General features: G+C 50.5%; 1 protein-coding gene across 2 annotated transcripts in view; it reads left to right on the forward strand.

The window, feature by feature from the left end:
* Positions 1-17,193, forward strand: part of ITPKB (inositol-trisphosphate 3-kinase B) — a 71,981-nt gene extending 54,788 nt beyond the window's left edge. For both annotated transcript variants that reach the window (XM_031598247.2, XM_031598240.2), the window contains exons 5-10: positions 6,763-6,862; positions 7,003-7,216; positions 9,142-9,346; positions 12,010-12,111; positions 13,380-13,451; positions 14,915-17,193. In XM_031598247.2, coding sequence (XP_031454107.2) covers positions 6,763-6,862; positions 7,003-7,216; positions 9,142-9,346; positions 12,010-12,111; positions 13,380-13,451; positions 14,915-15,130 — 909 coding nt within the window. In that variant the 3' untranslated portion in view covers positions 15,131-17,193. The remainder of the gene's footprint in view (positions 1-6,762; positions 6,863-7,002; positions 7,217-9,141; positions 9,347-12,009; positions 12,112-13,379; positions 13,452-14,914) is intronic.
* Positions 17,194-18,085: the final 892 nt, after the last annotated feature.

Consider the following 18,085-nt stretch of genomic DNA (forward strand, 5'->3'; position numbering starts at 1 on the left):
ACTACTTCGCTTAAAAAAAAAAAAAAAAAAAAGGAAGAAGACAAACGTGCATTTTCAGATCTCACTCTTTAAATGAGGAATCTGAACTGGCCGGGTCACCCCTGAGCGTGCTGTGTGCAGCTAGCAATGCTGGGCTGCTCGGACCCTCTCTTCCAACACCCCAGGAGAGGGATGACAACATGTGGGAGGCAGACTTCTACTCATTTAGAATCGTAGAATCATAGCACACTGCAAACTGGAAGGGACCCATAAGCATCACTGAGTCCAGCTCCTTTGAGACTGTCCTGCATCCCAGCACATCCTCCGTGTGCCCATGCCTGTGCCACCCTCAGCCCTATGGAGTTACATGCTGTCCTGAATGTGGTGCTGTTTTAGGATCATCATGGTTCTTCTTCAGTATCTTAGGACTTTACAACTGAAATCTTCTTTTTCCTCTCCTGCGCCAGCCCTGTGTGTCGGCATATGGCTTGGAAAGCCACAGAGCTGTGGCTGAGGCAGGCTGGTGCTCCCAGCAGCTGCTGTGTCAGCAGGGGCTCTTCTAGCCATGCAGCACCAGCTTCTCTGACATGAGAGCCAATAAAGTCTACAGAGCACTTTGCTCCGTCAAAGTGCTATCCAAACACAAGGGATTCCAAGTGCAAATGAAAGTGCTAAACTGATTTAAAGGCAAATTAAAAGGTCGTGCCTGTTGAACATTCAGCTTTATGGTTTGGTTGTGTTTATGAAACTTATAACTGCTCTTTTAAACCAGCTTTTTACACTCCGTGTACCCAGTAAACACAGGCGTGGTCAGGGCTTATGACTAATTTTAAAAAATGTATTTATTCTAAGCAAACTATTGTAGCCCTTGCCATGACTTTTTCCCTTCCATGTGCCCCTCCTGCAGCCTCCAGCACTTAGGCCACTCACAGAGCATTGCGCTTTTTCATGGTAGAAGGATGCATTTCCAATTTATGTATTCTGTGATGTGGCATTTGGTCATGGCCACATAGTGTCAGAGCAGTAAGTGATCTCCATAAGCAAGCAGAGCAAGGGAACAGCAGTGGAAACATTTTCTGGGAATTTCTACAATGGAAAGGCTCACATCTAAAAGCTGGGCCTCTGGCATCCAGCCTCTCCTGCAGACTGCATCATTAACATTTCATGACATGGCATTGGTTTTGCAGAATCTTGCTTGTGTGGCCCCAATGCTTGTGGACAGTATGCTCCCAGAGCTTTATATTTATAGCATCTACGCTGATGCTCTCCATGCTTATCTCCAGGTAAATAGCTCAGGTGGCCACCCAGGCACAGAAGTCTGAGGTTGCTCTGCTTGTTCATAAGGCAGGCTGAAGAGAGGGGGGGATGAGCCCTCTCACCTTACCATGTGCTGGTGGGGGGTCTTGAGCTGGGGGAAATCTCTCAAAACAACCCTTTGTTTTGGGCGTTGCTTTGGGCATTCCAGGTCACTTCACAACATGTGTCCAGGAGCAGGCTGGTTCTGTCCCATGCTATTATGGCTCGCATTCAGAAGCAGATAGGAATAAACTAGACTAAAAAACCCCAAGGATTAGAAACACCTTTGTTCTTCTGCCTATGGATGCTACTCTATGTTTGGTGCTTCAGTCCCAAATTCCTCTAAGCAGGCTGGAAATGCAGTGTCATGGTTTAAATCCCTGAAGACTTGCCTTCAAATTGTAGGAGAGGGTGTTGGCAGCTGGCATTTGGGGGGGTTCCCTGACTCATGCCACGCTGCTCTCTCATCTGGCTGCCTGACCCACTGCCCAGCCCTGGGCCTGCTTTATGCTGGTAAGCATTTTTATTATTGGCTGCCTTTTAAAAGGGAGCTGCTTGCTGGGGAAGCAGCAGCATAGGACTTTTCTAGCAGTCCACCAGAAGTGACCAACTGTTTCTGTTTCCCTTGAATTCTCTAAGCTGAAAATTGCTCAACAAACGTAATTTGTATGTACCTAATGAGTAACAAAGACATTTCCAGAGATCTGGATCAGTTCCCTCGCAGGAAAGTGGGCTGGACTTGCCTAATGCATACAATTAATTCACACAGCTTTACTGGAAAGCCAGTTATGACTGATCCGTGCTAGGAAGATTTCGCCTTGATTGAAGGGGAGGCTGCTAGTCGGGAAGAAACACTCACAGAGACAACCGCAGCTCCAGGGCCACTTCTGCCTTTCTCCCACCCGATGCTTTGGCACTGCCTCTGCTCAGCCCCCTGCACATGCCCACTCATCACTGTGCACTGCGAGTGAGCAGGCGGAGGCTGTGACCATCCCCGCACACCGGGTGCTGCTGCCGGTCCCACAGCCACGGGGCTTCCTCCTATTGTCAGAGGGAAGGCCACATCCAAGCACCACGGACACCCATCTGGGCTTTCTCCTCTCCAGCATCGTAAGCAGGAAGGGGGAGTCTGCAAAGACCTCCTGTTTTTTTCCAATAGGCTGGAATAATTTTCGATGATCCCAGCAGATGTTCCTGGCTCCCTTGCTTTCTGGCCGAGGCTCCTCTGTCACTTGTGTTAATCTCCCGCAGATGGCAGAGAAGGCAGCAACTTTGGCCACATTGATGTGGATGTGGGCGGTTTGCATTGGAAGAAGACAGCATAAGACATGGGGCTGCCTGGGCTCCCCTCCCAGAAGGCTCCCAGCAGCAGGGCACAGCTCCATGTTAGCGACCTGAAGCACATCATGAATGGTTTCGGCAGGGATCCCGTGTGCAGGGGGCACAGAGGAGGTACCTGGCAGCATGCTGGTCCCTGCCTGCTCTGCACCGTGCCCTCTGCTGCCAGCACCCCGCACAGTGAGCAGAGCTGGCCTCCTCGCCTCCCCAATGGAGCTCTTCCCAGTGAAGGGAAACAATCATCACTAGGGAAACCTTAACTACTTTCTAAAGACCAAAAGAAAACACATTCGTTCTTTTAAACATGGAAAACGAAATGGCTTCCTTTCCCTTGGCTGTGTGCGTGTGGCCTCCAAGCAAGCCGACACGGAGTGAACTCTGCGGGCAAACGCTCCCCCACTTATTTATTTATTGCAGAGGAGGCCTCTCCAGTGCAAAGTCTGCTCTCCTCTGCTGCTTGAGTTGCTGTTTGTCAAACCACAAGGCTGCGGACACAAGGAGCAGCTTGCCAGCCCAGCTCAGGAGTGAGGCACGTCCCAGGCCTCACCGAAGCCTCTTCCCAAGGAGGCCTCAGCAGCGAGTTCCCATTTTGGAAGGGCTGGAAGTGAAAGCAAAGAGCATCAAGGCCCCACTGTCTGCTCTCAGTTTTCCTGTCTTCTGCTTCTCATTTATTTCAGTGTCTTCCAGGGAGAAAGGGATGAAGTCCTCTGATTGTTCATGTAATGCTGCTCTCACTCTTCCCTGCTCCAGCTGCACAACCTTGACTCCATTGGTGCAGAAAAAGGATCCATCTCCTATTTTCAGGAATGTTCAGTCCTGTCAAACTATAGGAAACCATAATTAGTTGGATATAGGAAAAGTTTTTTCTCAGAAAGAGAAGTGAGGCATTGGCACAGGCTGCCCAGGGAGGTGGTGGGGTCACCATCTCTGGAGGTGTTCAAGGAATGTGGAGATGTGACACTGAGGGACATGATTAGTGGGCATGGTGAGGGTGGGTTGGTGGTTGGACGTGATGATCTTAGTGGTCTTTCCAATATTACTGATTCTATGATAATTCCAGCAAGTGAAATTGTTTTCTGCCCATCTCTCTGGCTTGATGCACGGGAAGGGCAAAGCAGCCCCAACTCCCCATAGCACCAACCAAACCTTGCGTTGAGAAGGGGACAGGAGTGGCGAGAAAAGCACATATCCCTGAGCAGGCACGAGAGGAAAGCCATCTGCCAGAGGGAAAATGTGCAGTGAGCACTGAGCTCACCAGTCACTTTTTTGTTTAATCTAATTAAACACAATGTATCCTCTGACCTTCTGGGTTGGCCTAAGTTCTCCCATGTTGTTCTTTCCGTATAAAGCTCTATTGACAGACGGGGAAAGCCTGGCGTTTGCCTTAAGCTCCAGATAAGCAAAGTTAAACACAGAGAAGATAAAATTGTTTTCCCAGCACTCCTCTCCCCTTGCCTGGTTGTGGGTGCTGGCTGGGAGGGCTCAGCTCCTCTGGTCCTGTTCGCCACAACTGGGATGAGCTGGTGAGGGGCTGGGAGAAAACAGAGGCAGAAATTGGCTCTGCCAGGTGCTCAGCTTCATTTCCATGTGGCAGATGATGAGTGCAAATGGTGCTGCTCCTCACCACATTTATTTTCAGAGTCACTAAATTGCTGCATAGCAGCTGATGGATCGGCGTTTGCTGATGTTCAAAGAGGTTTTAACTAAAAAGTGTCAAACTGCTTCGGATGCCTTCTGCATATCTCCTGCTTATCTAGGCTACATGTAAGAGCTCAATTGGTCAGCACAGCTTTGTGAGTTTTGGGGGAGGGGAAGCAGCTGGGGCTGGAATTTGGGGAGAGCAGGATGCCACAAGCAGCTGTAAGCGATGCATGTATGGCACAGGCTCTGACCAAACAAGTGTGTTCAGCTTTTGGTGTGATGTGCTGCCTGTTCACTTCACTGTGGGCAAATGAGATTTCAGCAGTGACAGAGGCTGAGCACTCCCTTTGCATCCTAACAGAGCAGGAGACCCCTGTTCACTGAGTGCTCTCAGTTCAGAACTGTCTTCTGCAGCTTTGTTTTGTTCAGATGTAGCCCCACAGCTCTGCCCAAACCTGCATGTCAGTGAGGCTTCAGCATCTCTTTCTCAGCCCTCTGTGCTTGGCCCAACAATCCTGTGCGTGTGTGTGGTGCTGCCAAAAACATGGTCCTTAGCCACAGTCCTAAAACTTGGGTTGGAAATGTCTAACCAGAGGCATATATGAGCCAAGCACATCTAGGGCTTGGGCAGCCCTAGCAAAGTGGAACCAGTCGTTTGCACTGCTCTGGGGGACACTTGGTTTCATTCTCCCTCTATCTCGATGTGCATCAAAGTTTTAGCTGCAGAGCTGTAACCCCCAAAAAACAAAATCTTGGCCTGGAGAGTTGCATTGCCTTGGCTGGTTTCCTGGGATTGAGGGACTTACAGAGCTGCTGTAGGGTAGCAGGACACCTTCTCTTGTTTCAGACGAGGTGGGTTGTGCTTGTCTGGGGTCTAGACTCCCTTGGAGGTTTTTTCCTCCCTCTTTTTTCATGACATCAGTCAGAACTTGATGTTACTATTTTAAAAACAAAAAGAGGGACCCCCACCTCCCTCCCCCAGCTTTCCTCCCACTCTGCCAAGAGGAGAACAAAGAAAAGCTACAGCACACCAGTTCTGGCACAGTGCTTGGAAATAAAAACATCCATCCTCATGTCAGGTAGGGAGCTGCCCTGCCAAGGCCAGCAAGCCATGCTGCTGTACAAAGCTGCTATGCATAGGGGTCTGGGTGCAGGGGATGCCTGGTACCACCCCCTGTGGCAGAGCTCCGTGTCAAGCTGCTGTGCTCCCATGCTGGTACCAGTGTCTGCTTGGATGCTCCTCGTGCCAGGCAGTGGTCTAGGGGAAAGACCAGCTTTACCTCCTGGCTGGGAAGGGGGAAGAGGATGGGGAAAGGACTTAGTTTCTGACCTCTATCCCCCTACCTGTGCTGTCCAGTGCCCCGCTGCCTCAGGGCTGGGGTGCAGTGCTGTGTAACTCAGTGGAGTTTCCACACTGTAGACACTGACATCCTTGTCTGGCTCCTTCCTATTCTTTTAAACATGTCAGCAGTTCCCAGCACAGATTCCTGCGCTGTGAGTTCACTCCAGACAAGCATCCAAGCTGCAAGTTGGGGCCGCTGGCTCTTCTCCGCCTGTCTGCAAAGTGTTACTGGAACGGAGGCCAACTCTCCAAACACAAGGAAGATATTACTGGGCCTTTCTGGAAGGCTCCCTCACATGCATTAGGAGTGGAGCAAGTGAGGATAATTTATCTGTGGACTTCCAGCTGAACCCAGTAGCTCCTTGTGGCCAGGATAAAGATCGTCTCCTCTTCTACAAGAAGGCATTTTTCCATTGTCGCTCCCTTTTGTTAGCAGTGTGTTTCCCCGAACAATCCAGGGAAAACCTCTCCCCAGGAAGAGCACGCCTTCAATAGAGGCTTTCATATATCCAAAGACACTCTCACTGAAGTAGTGTAAATAGTTTTGTGCGATCCATCTGGCAAAGAACACAACATATCAGAAGGAAATTCTTCTCCAAAACGTGGTTACTGATCAGCCAAAGCAAGCAGGTCAGATGTGGGCATGTTGCAAACCTGACAAACAAAGCAGCTGTCATTCAGTGGGGAGCAAAAAATGCTTTGGTGAGCTTTTGTGTGTGTCTCTTCCTACCCACTGGGTCCAGAGCAGAGCTTTGTGCCCCAGGGGGAACCTTGGGCTCCCTTCCCTACTTGGTCTGCTGTGATCTGCAGCAGCACTGCATTCTCAAAGACGGGCAAATGTCCTCATGGTGCTAGGATACAGGGGATTGGAGACAAGGTGATGGATATAGCTGGATATGCTTCATTATCAGAAGCAGCCAGCTGGAAGAAAGGCTGCCTACTTTACAGAAGTTACTCGTGATTTTTGAATGTAGTGCTGAGGCCCAATGACTCTTCCTTGGCGCAGGGTGATGGGAAAAGAGCAGATTTTCTATTTGCTTTCCATTCTGTGCTGGCTCTGGTGCCTCCTGCTCTGTCCAAGTCGGCCACGTGCTGCCTGGAGTGACTTTATGGACAGTAAAAGCTTAAGACATTGTATTCACCTTCACAATTTTTTTTCCCCTTAGAGCAAGTCATGGCGGAAGATCAAGAACATGGTGCACTGGTCCCCGTTTGTGATGTCCTTCAAGAAGAAGTACCCCTGGATCCAGCTTGCAGGACATGCAGGTAGAGAGCAGTGGGAGTGCCAGGGGGTCTTTTGGCCATGGAGATGCTTCTGATGTGTTGTGCTGGCCCTCTTGTTTTGGGGAGGCACCTTGCCACCCCACACCCAGATTTAGTGCCACATGGTCTCTTGTCACCCTCAGGTAGTTTCAAGGCAGCAGCCAATGGCAGGATACTGAAGAAGCACTGTGAATCAGAGCAGCGCTGCCTTGACCGCCTGATGAATGATGTCCTGAAGCCCTACGTTCCTGCCTACCACGGGGATGTCATGAAGGATGGGGAGCGATACAACCAGATGGAAGATCTGCTAGCTGAATTTGACTCCCCCTGTGTTATGGACTGCAAGATGGGGGTCAGGTGAGTGACTCTGGGGGCATTTCTTGAGTTCTAAGATAATGAAAGCAGAGGGTGAAACCCTCTGAAACACACAGATGAGAATACCACCTCCAGCCAAAGCTAAGCCAGCAGCATGAGAGAGGTGTGAGGGAAGCCTGGGCTTGGAAGGACCTGGTAGCACAGGTTCAGTCCCCCTCACCAGATTTAGGGTGGCTCAGGTGTGGCAGAGATGCTTGCACTGCACTGGTTTCTGTGCAAGGGAGGAATGCTTGCTTGTTTTTTTTTTCCATCCCAAACACTCGATGTGAAACTTGACCTGGGGTGTCAGGCAGAAGGGAGGCAAGGAATACTTCCCACTGGAGGGTGTGAGGAGGAAGGCAGGCTGCATGCATTGCGCTGCCATAGGGTCAAGACAGGACAAGGAGATAACGGCTGTGTCAGGAGAAGACCTACCACTCTCTGGTCATCCCCAAAGGTAGCTTTGTTGGACTTAAGGCCTGGTTATGGGTCAAGCCTGAAGCAATGTTGGAGACCAAACCATACATGAAGATTATCTGTTGCTTTGATTAAGGAAATCTATCTCTCTGAGCAGTATTAGCAACATTTCTGAGAACACAGATTCTCTATTCTGCTGTTTTATTCTGCCTGCCCCAAAGTCATAGGTTTGGTGATGTCAACTGAAGCCTTTTTATCTGCAGTGTTTCTTGAAAGGGTTGCTGTGCTGAGGATGGCTACTCTCTGATCATATGCCTCCTCTGAGAGAAACGCCAGAAATACACAAACTTCATCCCACAGAGGCTGTACAACATCCTCCCCTTGCATTTTGTAAACTACATGTTCCTTGCTGAGATTTTATTGCAAGCAACCTGGGGAGAGGGCTCAGCCCTTCCACATTGCTGTGTGTGTGGAAGGTGATGTTTAGCTACAGGGGAAGGGAAGGGACAGATAGGGTTTCTCCTAAGTCTTTTTGCTGGGACATCTCTCCAGGCTTGGCAAGATGTTTGCAGAGAGCCTGGATACCAGCTGATCTCAGCTGAAGCATCCTTGAGAGCTGCAAGAGGAGCTGTGTAGTGGCTTATTGGTGCTGCAGGAAGTCTTGTTTTCTAGAAGGTTTCCTGCCTGCCAGAGTGAAGAAAATCTCTGTCAGTGCATTCTGGCACATGTAGTGCATAAAACCAAGCTCTTTGCATACTCCCCTGCAGCTTCTCTCCTTATTTCCTAAAATCAGCTGCACCCTGGGGTCCTGAGGGTGATAGTGAGCACCTGGTCAAAGCTGCATCCCTTCTGCTTCTCTGTTCTGTACAGAAGCTTTTGCTACAAAGTCCAGTTAAACCAGATAGATACTGGACAAAATCATCATCAGCGTAACAGCTCTGCTTGAAAACAACCTGCTCAGCAGCCAGTGAGCCACATCCCCTGTGATGTGCAAGGTGAGAGGACAGCAAAGCTCATGGGAGGCTTTGGTAGTAGCTGCCTGCATTGACTGGAGATCAAAAGGAGCAGCAGATACCACTAACACTGAGGAGTGGGATGTGGCCACTTCTCTGTCGCCTTCAGTGCTCCCAAAGCACGTGGAAAGTTTCTGGGGCATGTTTTGAAAGCTGCATCCTGTTTGTGAGATTAAGACCCTGCTCAGGTTTGCTGAGCACTGGCCTCCCAGTACCAAGGGTTGGCAATGAGAAGGTGCCAGTAGGGCAGCAACACTGGGCACCTGCAAGAAGTAACCTCCCTTGTCATTGCTAGGCTGGCCTTGATTCCTTGGTAAGAAACAGGTGTGGATGATGGGATGCTGATTACTGCAGGATTATAGCTCTGAGGTGCAAATTGGATCACAGAATGATAGAAAGGTTTGGAATAAACCTTCTAAGATGATTTTTAAAGATGTTCATAGCCATGAGGTGTCTAATGGCTTGTGACCCTGCTGATGTCCCCCCATCTCCTTACAGAACTTATTTGGAGGAAGAGCTGATAAAGGCCCGGAAGAAGCCAAGCCTGAGGAAGGACATGTACCAGAAGATGATTGAGGTGGACCCCGACGCTCCCACTGAAGAGGAGAATGTGCTGCGGGCAGTCACCAAGCCTCGCTACATGCAGTGGAGGGAGACCATCAGCTCCACTGCCACACTGGGCTTCAGGATTGAGGGAATAAAGGTGAGGCTGCCCTGTGGGTACGCAGCCAGGGCAAAGAGCTGCTGGGGGCTTTTGGTAACCACTTGCAGTAGCATACACATATAGAGCAGGCTGGTGGTGGGACAGTTCCTCACCAGGCACCTGGCTGTGCTCTTCTAAAAGCACAGCTGAGCTCAGGGCATCAATGAAAGGTGACAGTTTTAGCCATAATTCTGTTAAATCAGCCACTCCGTTGTTTTCCCTACAGCTGGGCAATGGCTTTGCTCTGAGCTGCTGTCCGTATTTCTGGGGATGCATTTCATGGCCAGCATTCACACAACCATGCTCTCACACCCAAGGAGCAGTTCTGAGGCTGAGCCCCTTGCAGTGCTTCCCAGCATGCAGCAACACGAAGAGCCCCAGCCTGCCCTGTGCTCGGGCTGCTGTCTGTAGCAGCTCTCTACAGTGCCTGCAGTGGTCAGGTGGCTCTTTGCCACCATCCCCAGCCCTTGAAATCCCTTTTCTGCTGCAGACATCTGCAAGCACGGCATGAGCTGCTCCAGCCTCCTCTTTGCCTAGTTCCCATTACTGGTGCTTATTATGTAACTGCAGCTATACAAAGAAGGAGTGGGCCAGCTGGGCAAAAGTTCATGTGCACTCTTTCTTCTCCCTTCTTATATGCTATAATCAAGAGTATCTGCCTATTTATAGACAAACTTGATATGTCCTTGGCCTCCAGTGATGCTTCTCAGTCTGTGCTTTGGGGACATTTTTGGACTTTATAGCAAAAACAGGTCATATATGAAACGCTTGAAATGAAAAAGTAAAAAAAGCAACAACCCAAACCAACAAATCCTGTTCCCACACAGGCCAGAAAATGCTGTGGAGGGACATAAAAGCCAGGGCTGATGGAGGAGAATTGCACCCTGCTGTAGTCAGCTGTAAGAGAGTTACAGCACGATGTTGGTGTTGGCAGTGGATTTTTTCCAAGCAGTGAAACAGCCCTTTAATTTTAAAATGTTGGAAAGTGCTGACCTCCAGGGGTAATCCTGCCACTGCTGCCAGGGGCTGGCTAATTTGATCAAGGCTCTAATTACTGTAATTCTCCTTAAATCCCATGGCTTCTGGTTTATATTCCCCTAAGCTAAAACATTAGCAGTTTATGCTGATTTGTGGCTGTTGGAGCCAGGTGAGTTGTGCTGTGATGCTGCATCTCCTCTGTTCTGGGGACATTCAACCACAATTCTCTCCCTGCTTTCTTTCCTACTGAGGGAAAAGAGGGGGCGAACCCTTCGCTTATGGGCTGATGCTGATGAGGGAGGCATGTTTTGAACCAGCAGCTGGGTGCCTGCAGAAGGGGCCGGTCTGGTCCTGGGGGCATGGGCTGGAGGGGGCACAGCAGGAGGAGGAGAGCAGCTGCACAAATATGGCATGGGCCATGCAGGGCTGGCAGTGAGGATGGGGACAGGTATGGGGAAGCTCTGCCAGCATAGTTTCCACTTTCCAGGTGACCTCAAGGTTATGGTTCTTCCTCTCCAAAACAGAGATCTTCCTCTGGATAATGTAGTTAGTGCTACTTACTTAACTTTCTGGAATTATGAACAGCAACTATTAACAACATTAATGAGTTAAAAGAAGTACAAATGATCCCTCTTGACCCAGTTTGAGCTTTCTGGAGAGTTGCTCTCCGCAAAAAAAATACTGTTCAAGTTCCTGCTGTGACCTGAGAGTTGTTCACCACTTTCCACAGTAAGGCCATGGTCAGATATTGCTGCAGAAACATTCCTGGGGCTGGGCCATTGGTGGGGGTTGATAACAGCTCCTAAGTACCCATGCCTGTTACATCCCAGCCGGGCAGCTTGTGAACCCTTTGGCTGGTGTGCTGGTGGCTGGTGGCCAAACTCAGCCCTGTCCCAGTGCCACCAGCACCAATTGGACCTGCTGGCAGGGAAAGCGGCCATAGCTCTTATCAGCTCCCTCACACTTGTGCTATGTGGAAACCAGCCCCCATGGGGCTCAGACACCTGGAAATGTCACCTCAGTCATCGGCCCTGTGGCAGCAGCATCTGGCTGGGCAAGGAAGCTGTGGGAGGGAGGTAATTGTGGGAGCAGCGTTATGGGCAGCCTTTCGTGAAGACTGCCTTATCGGAGAGGCCATCTGCAGCTTGCATTATTTTTATGAGCACTTAGAAGTCCATCTCCTTTCTGGGATGCTTTGTGGAAAAAGTTGTGCTCCTTACGTGTGGAATTCATGCCGTAGCACTCCTACAGACTGATGTCTATCATCCCCCCTGGGAGAGGGTGGGCTGACGTTGGAGCCACCACATCAGGATTCACGTGACGGATGTGTGGCAGCGCTGTCCACTTCCCCTATACGTTGTGTGCGTGCTCAGTGAGTCCTCGTGCATATGTGGCTGTGGCCTAAGCCAGGCAGTGAAAGCTGAGCATGTGTGGCCCACAGACAGGATGCTTACTTGGGCAGTAGGTCCTGAACTGCACATGGGTACTTGGCTCTCCTTGCCCAGCCTCTGCTCTGCTTCTTCATCTTTATTGATCTTCCCCAGCCTACAGGATGTTTTTGGTCTCTGTCCCCTCACTCCACTGCCCACACCCTGCATAGGGACACATGGCTGCTGAAACACTCATCCTCTCCCCTGGCTGCCTCTCTCTCTGTCCCGCTCACAGCACACTGCCTTCTTTTTCAGAAAGAGGATGGCACTGTGAACCGGGACTTCAAGAAGACGCGGACAAAGGAACAGGTCACTGAGGCCTTCAGGGAGTTCACAAGGGGGAACCGCAACGTTCTGGTGAGTGGGAGATGCTGCAGGATCTGCAGGGAGAGGGTTCCTCTGGTGGCTGTTCTGTAGCCCAGGGAAGCTTTCTGAAAGGAGAGATGGGGAAGAGAAACTCCATCCTGGCATGAGGGTGGAGGGAGGGCAGCAGAAGGCTGGAAAGTGGCACGCATTTGCTGCAGCGGCACCAACCAGGTCAAAGGCCACTGAGGGTGCTCAAGGTTCAGCCCCAAAACCCACTGCAGAGGCTCTGTCCCCAATCCCTGTGGCTAAGGGCAGCTTCCAGCCTCGCTTTTGACCTGAGGTGTGACAGGCCAGGACTGCTGCACTTCAGGGTGGGCTGCCACACATGGTGTGCCCTGGGCACGGGCACACCACAGCATCTCCCAGGTTGTACCACGTTGCCCAGAGAGTAAGAGATAGGGCTGTGAACAATTTATACAGGCTGTGTCAAATTCTATTTGACAAAGGACTCCCATTTTAAGTTACATAATATCAAGCCTACAGATGAATTGCTGCAGCTGAGGTGGCCCCGGGCATTGCCTCCCTCAGACCTACTTTGATTGTAGGTACCCAGGAATTATTCTTGGATCTGCAAATTAGGTTACCAGTGCATCATGCAGTGGTTCATGACAGGGCTCCTCAGTCAAACCATTGCCACCCCAAGCCTCCCCGAACATTGGGAACAATTGAGTTGCATTACATTGCCCAAGTACCTCCTGTGTACAGATTTTCTGTCTCAGCCTTGGAGATGAATTACCTTAGGGGCCAGAGAGAGCCCTTAGTGCCTTCCAGCAGGCACAGGGGTGCTTGAACCAGGTGCCTGGATCTCAGTCTGCGTGCTATGTGAAAGCATTCTAACGTGTGATACTGGATTTGCAGAATTGCTGATAGTGAGCTATAAAACTATCCAGTGATCCGTGAGTGACAGTGATAAAATGGCAAATTAAACAAAGTGTTGAGCTCTTAGAATAAGTCCAAGTGGGAAAAGAAAGCAGCATGCAGAGTAGGGTCTGCTACATTACCTCCTCAAGAGCACCGTGAGTGCTTCAGGGAAAGTACATGCTCAGCAAAGCAAATGCTCTCAACCTGTGGTACTTGATGACCCATGCGATGTTACAGAAATGAAAAGGTGGATCCCCAGAAGAGAAGACACCATCTCTCCATATATATACGCTATCAGAGTGGGGGTTCTGGAAGGGAAGCCGTCTGTCTGCCCTGTGCAGCAGTTTCCCTGCAGGCCTCCCACAGAGCTGACTGCTTCTTTTCCTTTGTCATTCCAGAACAGTTACCTAAACCGGTTGAAGGGGATCCGTGCCACCCTGGAGACATCTCCATTCTTCAAGTGCCATGAGGTAACATGCACGCTCCTTCCTCACATCTCACTTAGGTACTCCGGACTGGTTTAGCTCAGCTTGCTCAAAGAGAGAGGAGGAGTTGTAGTCAGAGGTTCATTTCTAGAACTTTCAATTAATTCTAATATCCATATTTTCATACCTGTTGATCTAATCCTCATGTGGAAATGTGGCAGATGACTGATGCAATATTCATTTATCTGATATGGGCTCAGATCTAATAGAAACCAATGCTCATACAGATTAAAAGTGACCGAGGAAGAATTCAAGCTGCTTATGGTCCTGTAGGACTGGGAAAAGTTCCTAGTGTGAAAGTGTAGAGGTCTTCTGAAGAGAAAGTCCTGCCTGGGTGCACAAGTGAGGTACCATGTGGCTGTCAGCTTCTCCATGCCTCCAAACAAGGCTTCATTTTAGCCATGAATTGCAGACCTCCCCCAGACTGCTTTTGCTGAGCCAGGGCATCACAGTCAGGACATTTCCCTGGAAGGACACTAGCATTGGCAAAGAGTATTTCATGCTGCATCTGGTTAATGAACTCTGAGAATGCATTTCCTTGGCATTTTACGAGCAAGAGAAGCTGGCAGAGATGCCTGACTCGAAGAGACCGGAGCACAGCTCCCCCTGCCTGCAGCACGGCAGCGGCGGAAACGCAGGGAAACGCCACTTCTGAGCGTTTCAGGTCAGTGCAGTGATGGAAACAAAACGCTCCCTGAAATGAAGTGCCAGGAGTCCATTTGAAAACACAGAAACAAAACAGCCTTTCAAAGATGTTTTGAAAGCAGTTTCCAAGCCTTAAAAATTACAACGAAGAGGCATTAACTTTCCATCCTGCTTCAGGACGAAGCACAGCAGAGGGGCTGCCAGGCTCCTTGCACCCCAGGGGCCAGGGCTCCTCCAGGGAGCTGTGGGAGGATCCAGCCAGCCAGGCCAGGCAGCAAAACGTCAGCAAAAGGTTGTTCTTCAGATGCTGTAGTCTAGCCATGAGAGGACCCTGAGAGCTTTAGAGGGGGATCTGGGTGTGACAGAAAGGCGCTTTAGGCAGATAGCAGAGCAAGGATCCCTTGTTCTGGGAGTGCACCGTTCTGCAGTGTTTCCTGTGGGTCTGGTGAGCATGAGCAGTGCCAGCCAGCTGCCAGGAGCCACCTTGGGAAGGCCTCCATTGGAAGGCTGAGGTTCATCTCACTCCTTCCCCAAGGACCTCGCCTCAGTTTCTGAAATTCCATCTCTCCCTTCTATGCCTGTGTTTTGCTGACCTTCTTCTGCCAGAAGCAAGGATTGAAGTAAATCAGCTGCTCTGAATACTTGGTTTGCATGTGCAAAGACTACCTGGCAAAGCACTGCTCTTGCTTTTGCTCATGCAAAATCTTGACGTAACCTCTTGCAAATGCAGCCTGAGCTGCCCCCCAGCTGGCTGAGGATATGGCTGGGCCAATCCACGTTTAACTGTCCCCCTTTCTCTGCAGGTAATAGGGAGCTCCCTCCTCTTCATTCACGACAAAAAGGAACAAGCCAAAGTCTGGATGATCGACTTTGGGAAAACCACCCCACTGCCCGAGGGACAAGTTCTCCAGCACAATGTGCCCTGGGTGGAAGGGAACAGAGAGGATGGCTACCTCTGGGGGCTGGACAACCTCATCCAGATCCTGACAGACTTGTCCCAGAGTGAGGACTTGCATTAAAGCCTGCGTCCAACTCTGCCACTACCCAAACCTGCCCCCAACTGACTCTTCTGAACTGCACTACAAGACACTTTCCAATCCCTGCCCTTCCAATTTTAAATCTATACTCTCCCTATTTAAGGTGGTTTTGTTGTGGTTTTATTATTTTTTAGGATATTTTCCCCCTTCTACATGTAAATATGAAGCTAATTTGCCAGAACAAATGCTGAACTTGAAACATTGGCTTCACAGAGTCAGTGGCAGCCTGGGAGGGGCTGATTAGATGGGCATGTGCTTTTGCGTTTTGTGCAGCTTGGTTTTCAGGGAACCTTCCAGCTGGCTGTGGATCAGGGATGCTGCAGCCAGGCTCTGTCATGCTGAAGGGCCCTCCCTACCCTAGCTTCAGAGGCTTCATCCCAAAAACACCTCTGCCTGGGACCCTTCCATACACAGGGGGCAGGAGCGAGGCTTGGAGATGGTGAAGGGTTCTTGGTGGGGAGTATCCTGTAGCTGCCTTTGCCAGCACCTTTTGCCCTAGGAAACTGGCTGTGCTAAGTCCTTAAGAGTCACTAGGAAGACAGGTTTGGGTTTTTCTCTTTGTATTGGAGCCATCCATTTAACTCTGTAGAGGCTGCTCCACCATTGTTGAGTTACTGCAGGGCCACGTGCTGGGTGCAGGGACCTATTACGGCCAGGTACAGGCCGCAGCACACTCCTGGCTGCAGTGGCATGGGGGTGATGCCACGAGTCCCTTGTTGGAGATCCACATCCAGCTCTCCCCAGCAAGCATTTCCAACCCTCTGCAGGGAACAAAGGCTTTGCTAGGGCTGCAGGGAGAAAAACAGCATAGATGAGACCACTGAAACCTAAGGCAGCCAACCAGGTTGGCTGCTCTTCTGGTGCATGCTAAGGGCTGTGCTGCTCTAAGGGCTGTGCTGCCAGCACCTGCTCCTGGCCCAGGACCTCCCTCCTTCCCGCAGCACCTCCAGCATTCCCCAGGGGCCAGTTTCATGCTCAGAAGGCAGGGACTAGGGGGTTACAGGGACAAGCATCATTCAAGATGCCATACCAGTCTTGATCAGCAAAGCAGGGAGTGAGGAGGCACCTCTGTGCCTTCCCTTTTTTTTTTGCAATGCTTGCAGGCTCAGCTCTCGGCCATGAGCTCCCCAGCCTGCGTCCGGCCTCCCTGCTCCGAGTCCTGTGAAAACAAGCAGTTCCCTATTCAGGGCGGAGGCTATTTTTTGACTTCCTGAAACATTTGAACTAAGCAGCTTGCTCGCATCAGCGCTGGCTCACTAAAGGTCAGCTATTGACAGACGGCGGGGCTGAGCTGCAGCCCCAGGCCCCGCTCGTCCCTCTGCAGGGGTGATGCTCCAGGGCCGCCCCCTGGCACTGCTCCCTGCTGCAGGTCGGTTTCTGGCAGTGAGGATGGGGACCAGGCCATCAAACCAGTCACAGCCGTGCCCTGGGCTCTGTCCCTGGTATTGAGGTCCTCCAGGCTTACTTCAGCCCATAGCTCTCCATTGGAAATGGTCACAGTGCTGCAGCTCTTTGTCAGTCTTTCGGGAGCAGCCCATGCAGAAGTGCCTTACAGACTTGCCTCTGCTCCTTTAGCGTCACGGAAAAGGTTGGGTTGGTGGTTTTTTTTTTTGTTTTTTTTTTTTAAGTTATATTTATTTCATCCCATTTTAATTGCACAAAACACTAAAACTTAATGCATGGAATCCCTGTTGTTTTAACTGTCTTCAGTTTTTAAACCATCCCTTTTCCAGCTTTGGAGAAAGGATTTGAACAGATATGCTTAGATATGTACCAGTTATCGCTGTATTTTAGCTCTGAGTTGCTCTTATATATATATATATTAATTTTTAAGCCTGTTTATAAACCAGATCCCTCACTTGGTGGCTTCAAAAGAAGCGGACTGTTTCTCTCAGATGCTGTTCCTGGAGGCCGGGATGGTTGTTGTGAGCTGCTCCCCACCTCCCACCTCCCCTTTGGACCATTGGGTAACTGCTCTGGAACACCAACGCACAGTGCCTGTACCAAACTCCTGTAACGTTCCCAATAAAGGCCTATGGGAAGCAGCCTCTGGCGTGGCTCTGTGTGTGTGCAGCTCACAGTAGGGCTGGATTTGCTGTCCCTGTGAGTGCTCAGCCTGGAGGACAGACCCGGCAGCACTTCTGCTGCTCACCACGGGGGCCCTGAAGCCAACTGTGGGATGACTATTGCTTAAGGACATGAAATCTCTTTGTATCCAAAATAATTCCTAGTAGCACAGAGCTGGCTCAGCTCTAACCTCCCCCAGCGCTTTCGGGTTTGTTGCGCTCCTGCAGCACTGCTGCCGCCCCCTGGTGCTGTGCTGGGACTTTGGAGGGCTTCCAAAGCAGCCTCCAAAGTAACAGAGCTGCGTCCCAAAATGCAAATCTCATGGGTCAGCAACAGCATCTTAACTCTGTTCCACAGAAACCTCCACTCATGCTGCCTCTCTTCAGGTAATTCTCGTCTTAATTATCTAATTAGGTAGCACCTGTAAGAATGAACTTCCTATAAATCCACTTGGTGGATGGTGCTGTGGGTTGTGTGTGGTTCAGTTGTTTGGAGCTGGGGCTCCTCGAGCTGCTTGGCTCTCCCACAACCCTAAGCTGACCCTTTGGGGGGAGGGGAGCATCAGGTAAAAGGCTTCTGTTCCTGCCATGTGAGCAGGACTAAATGAAGGTAGGAAGGCTGAGAGAAAGCCAGCTTTGTGGCTGTGTGAGATCTTGTAAGTTCTTTGCTGGAGCTGTAAAACTGAGCTTCCCTTCCATCTGTGTGTTGCAGCAATCCTGGGTGTGGAGAGCCCTCATGGCCCTCCCTGCAGGTAAGGAACTATGGAGCACAGGGGAGGTTGCAGAAAAGGCAGAGAGAAAGCCACAGGAGGTGACTGCTGTATTTGTTCTCCAGAGAAATCTAAGCTGCCAATGCTTACTCAAAGCAGCA

Source organism: Phasianus colchicus, chromosome 2, assembly GCF_987193195.1.
Source record: "Phasianus colchicus chromosome 2, bPhaCol1.hap1.1, whole genome shotgun sequence".
Lineage (NCBI taxonomy): Eukaryota > Metazoa > Chordata > Aves > Galliformes > Phasianidae > Phasianus > Phasianus colchicus.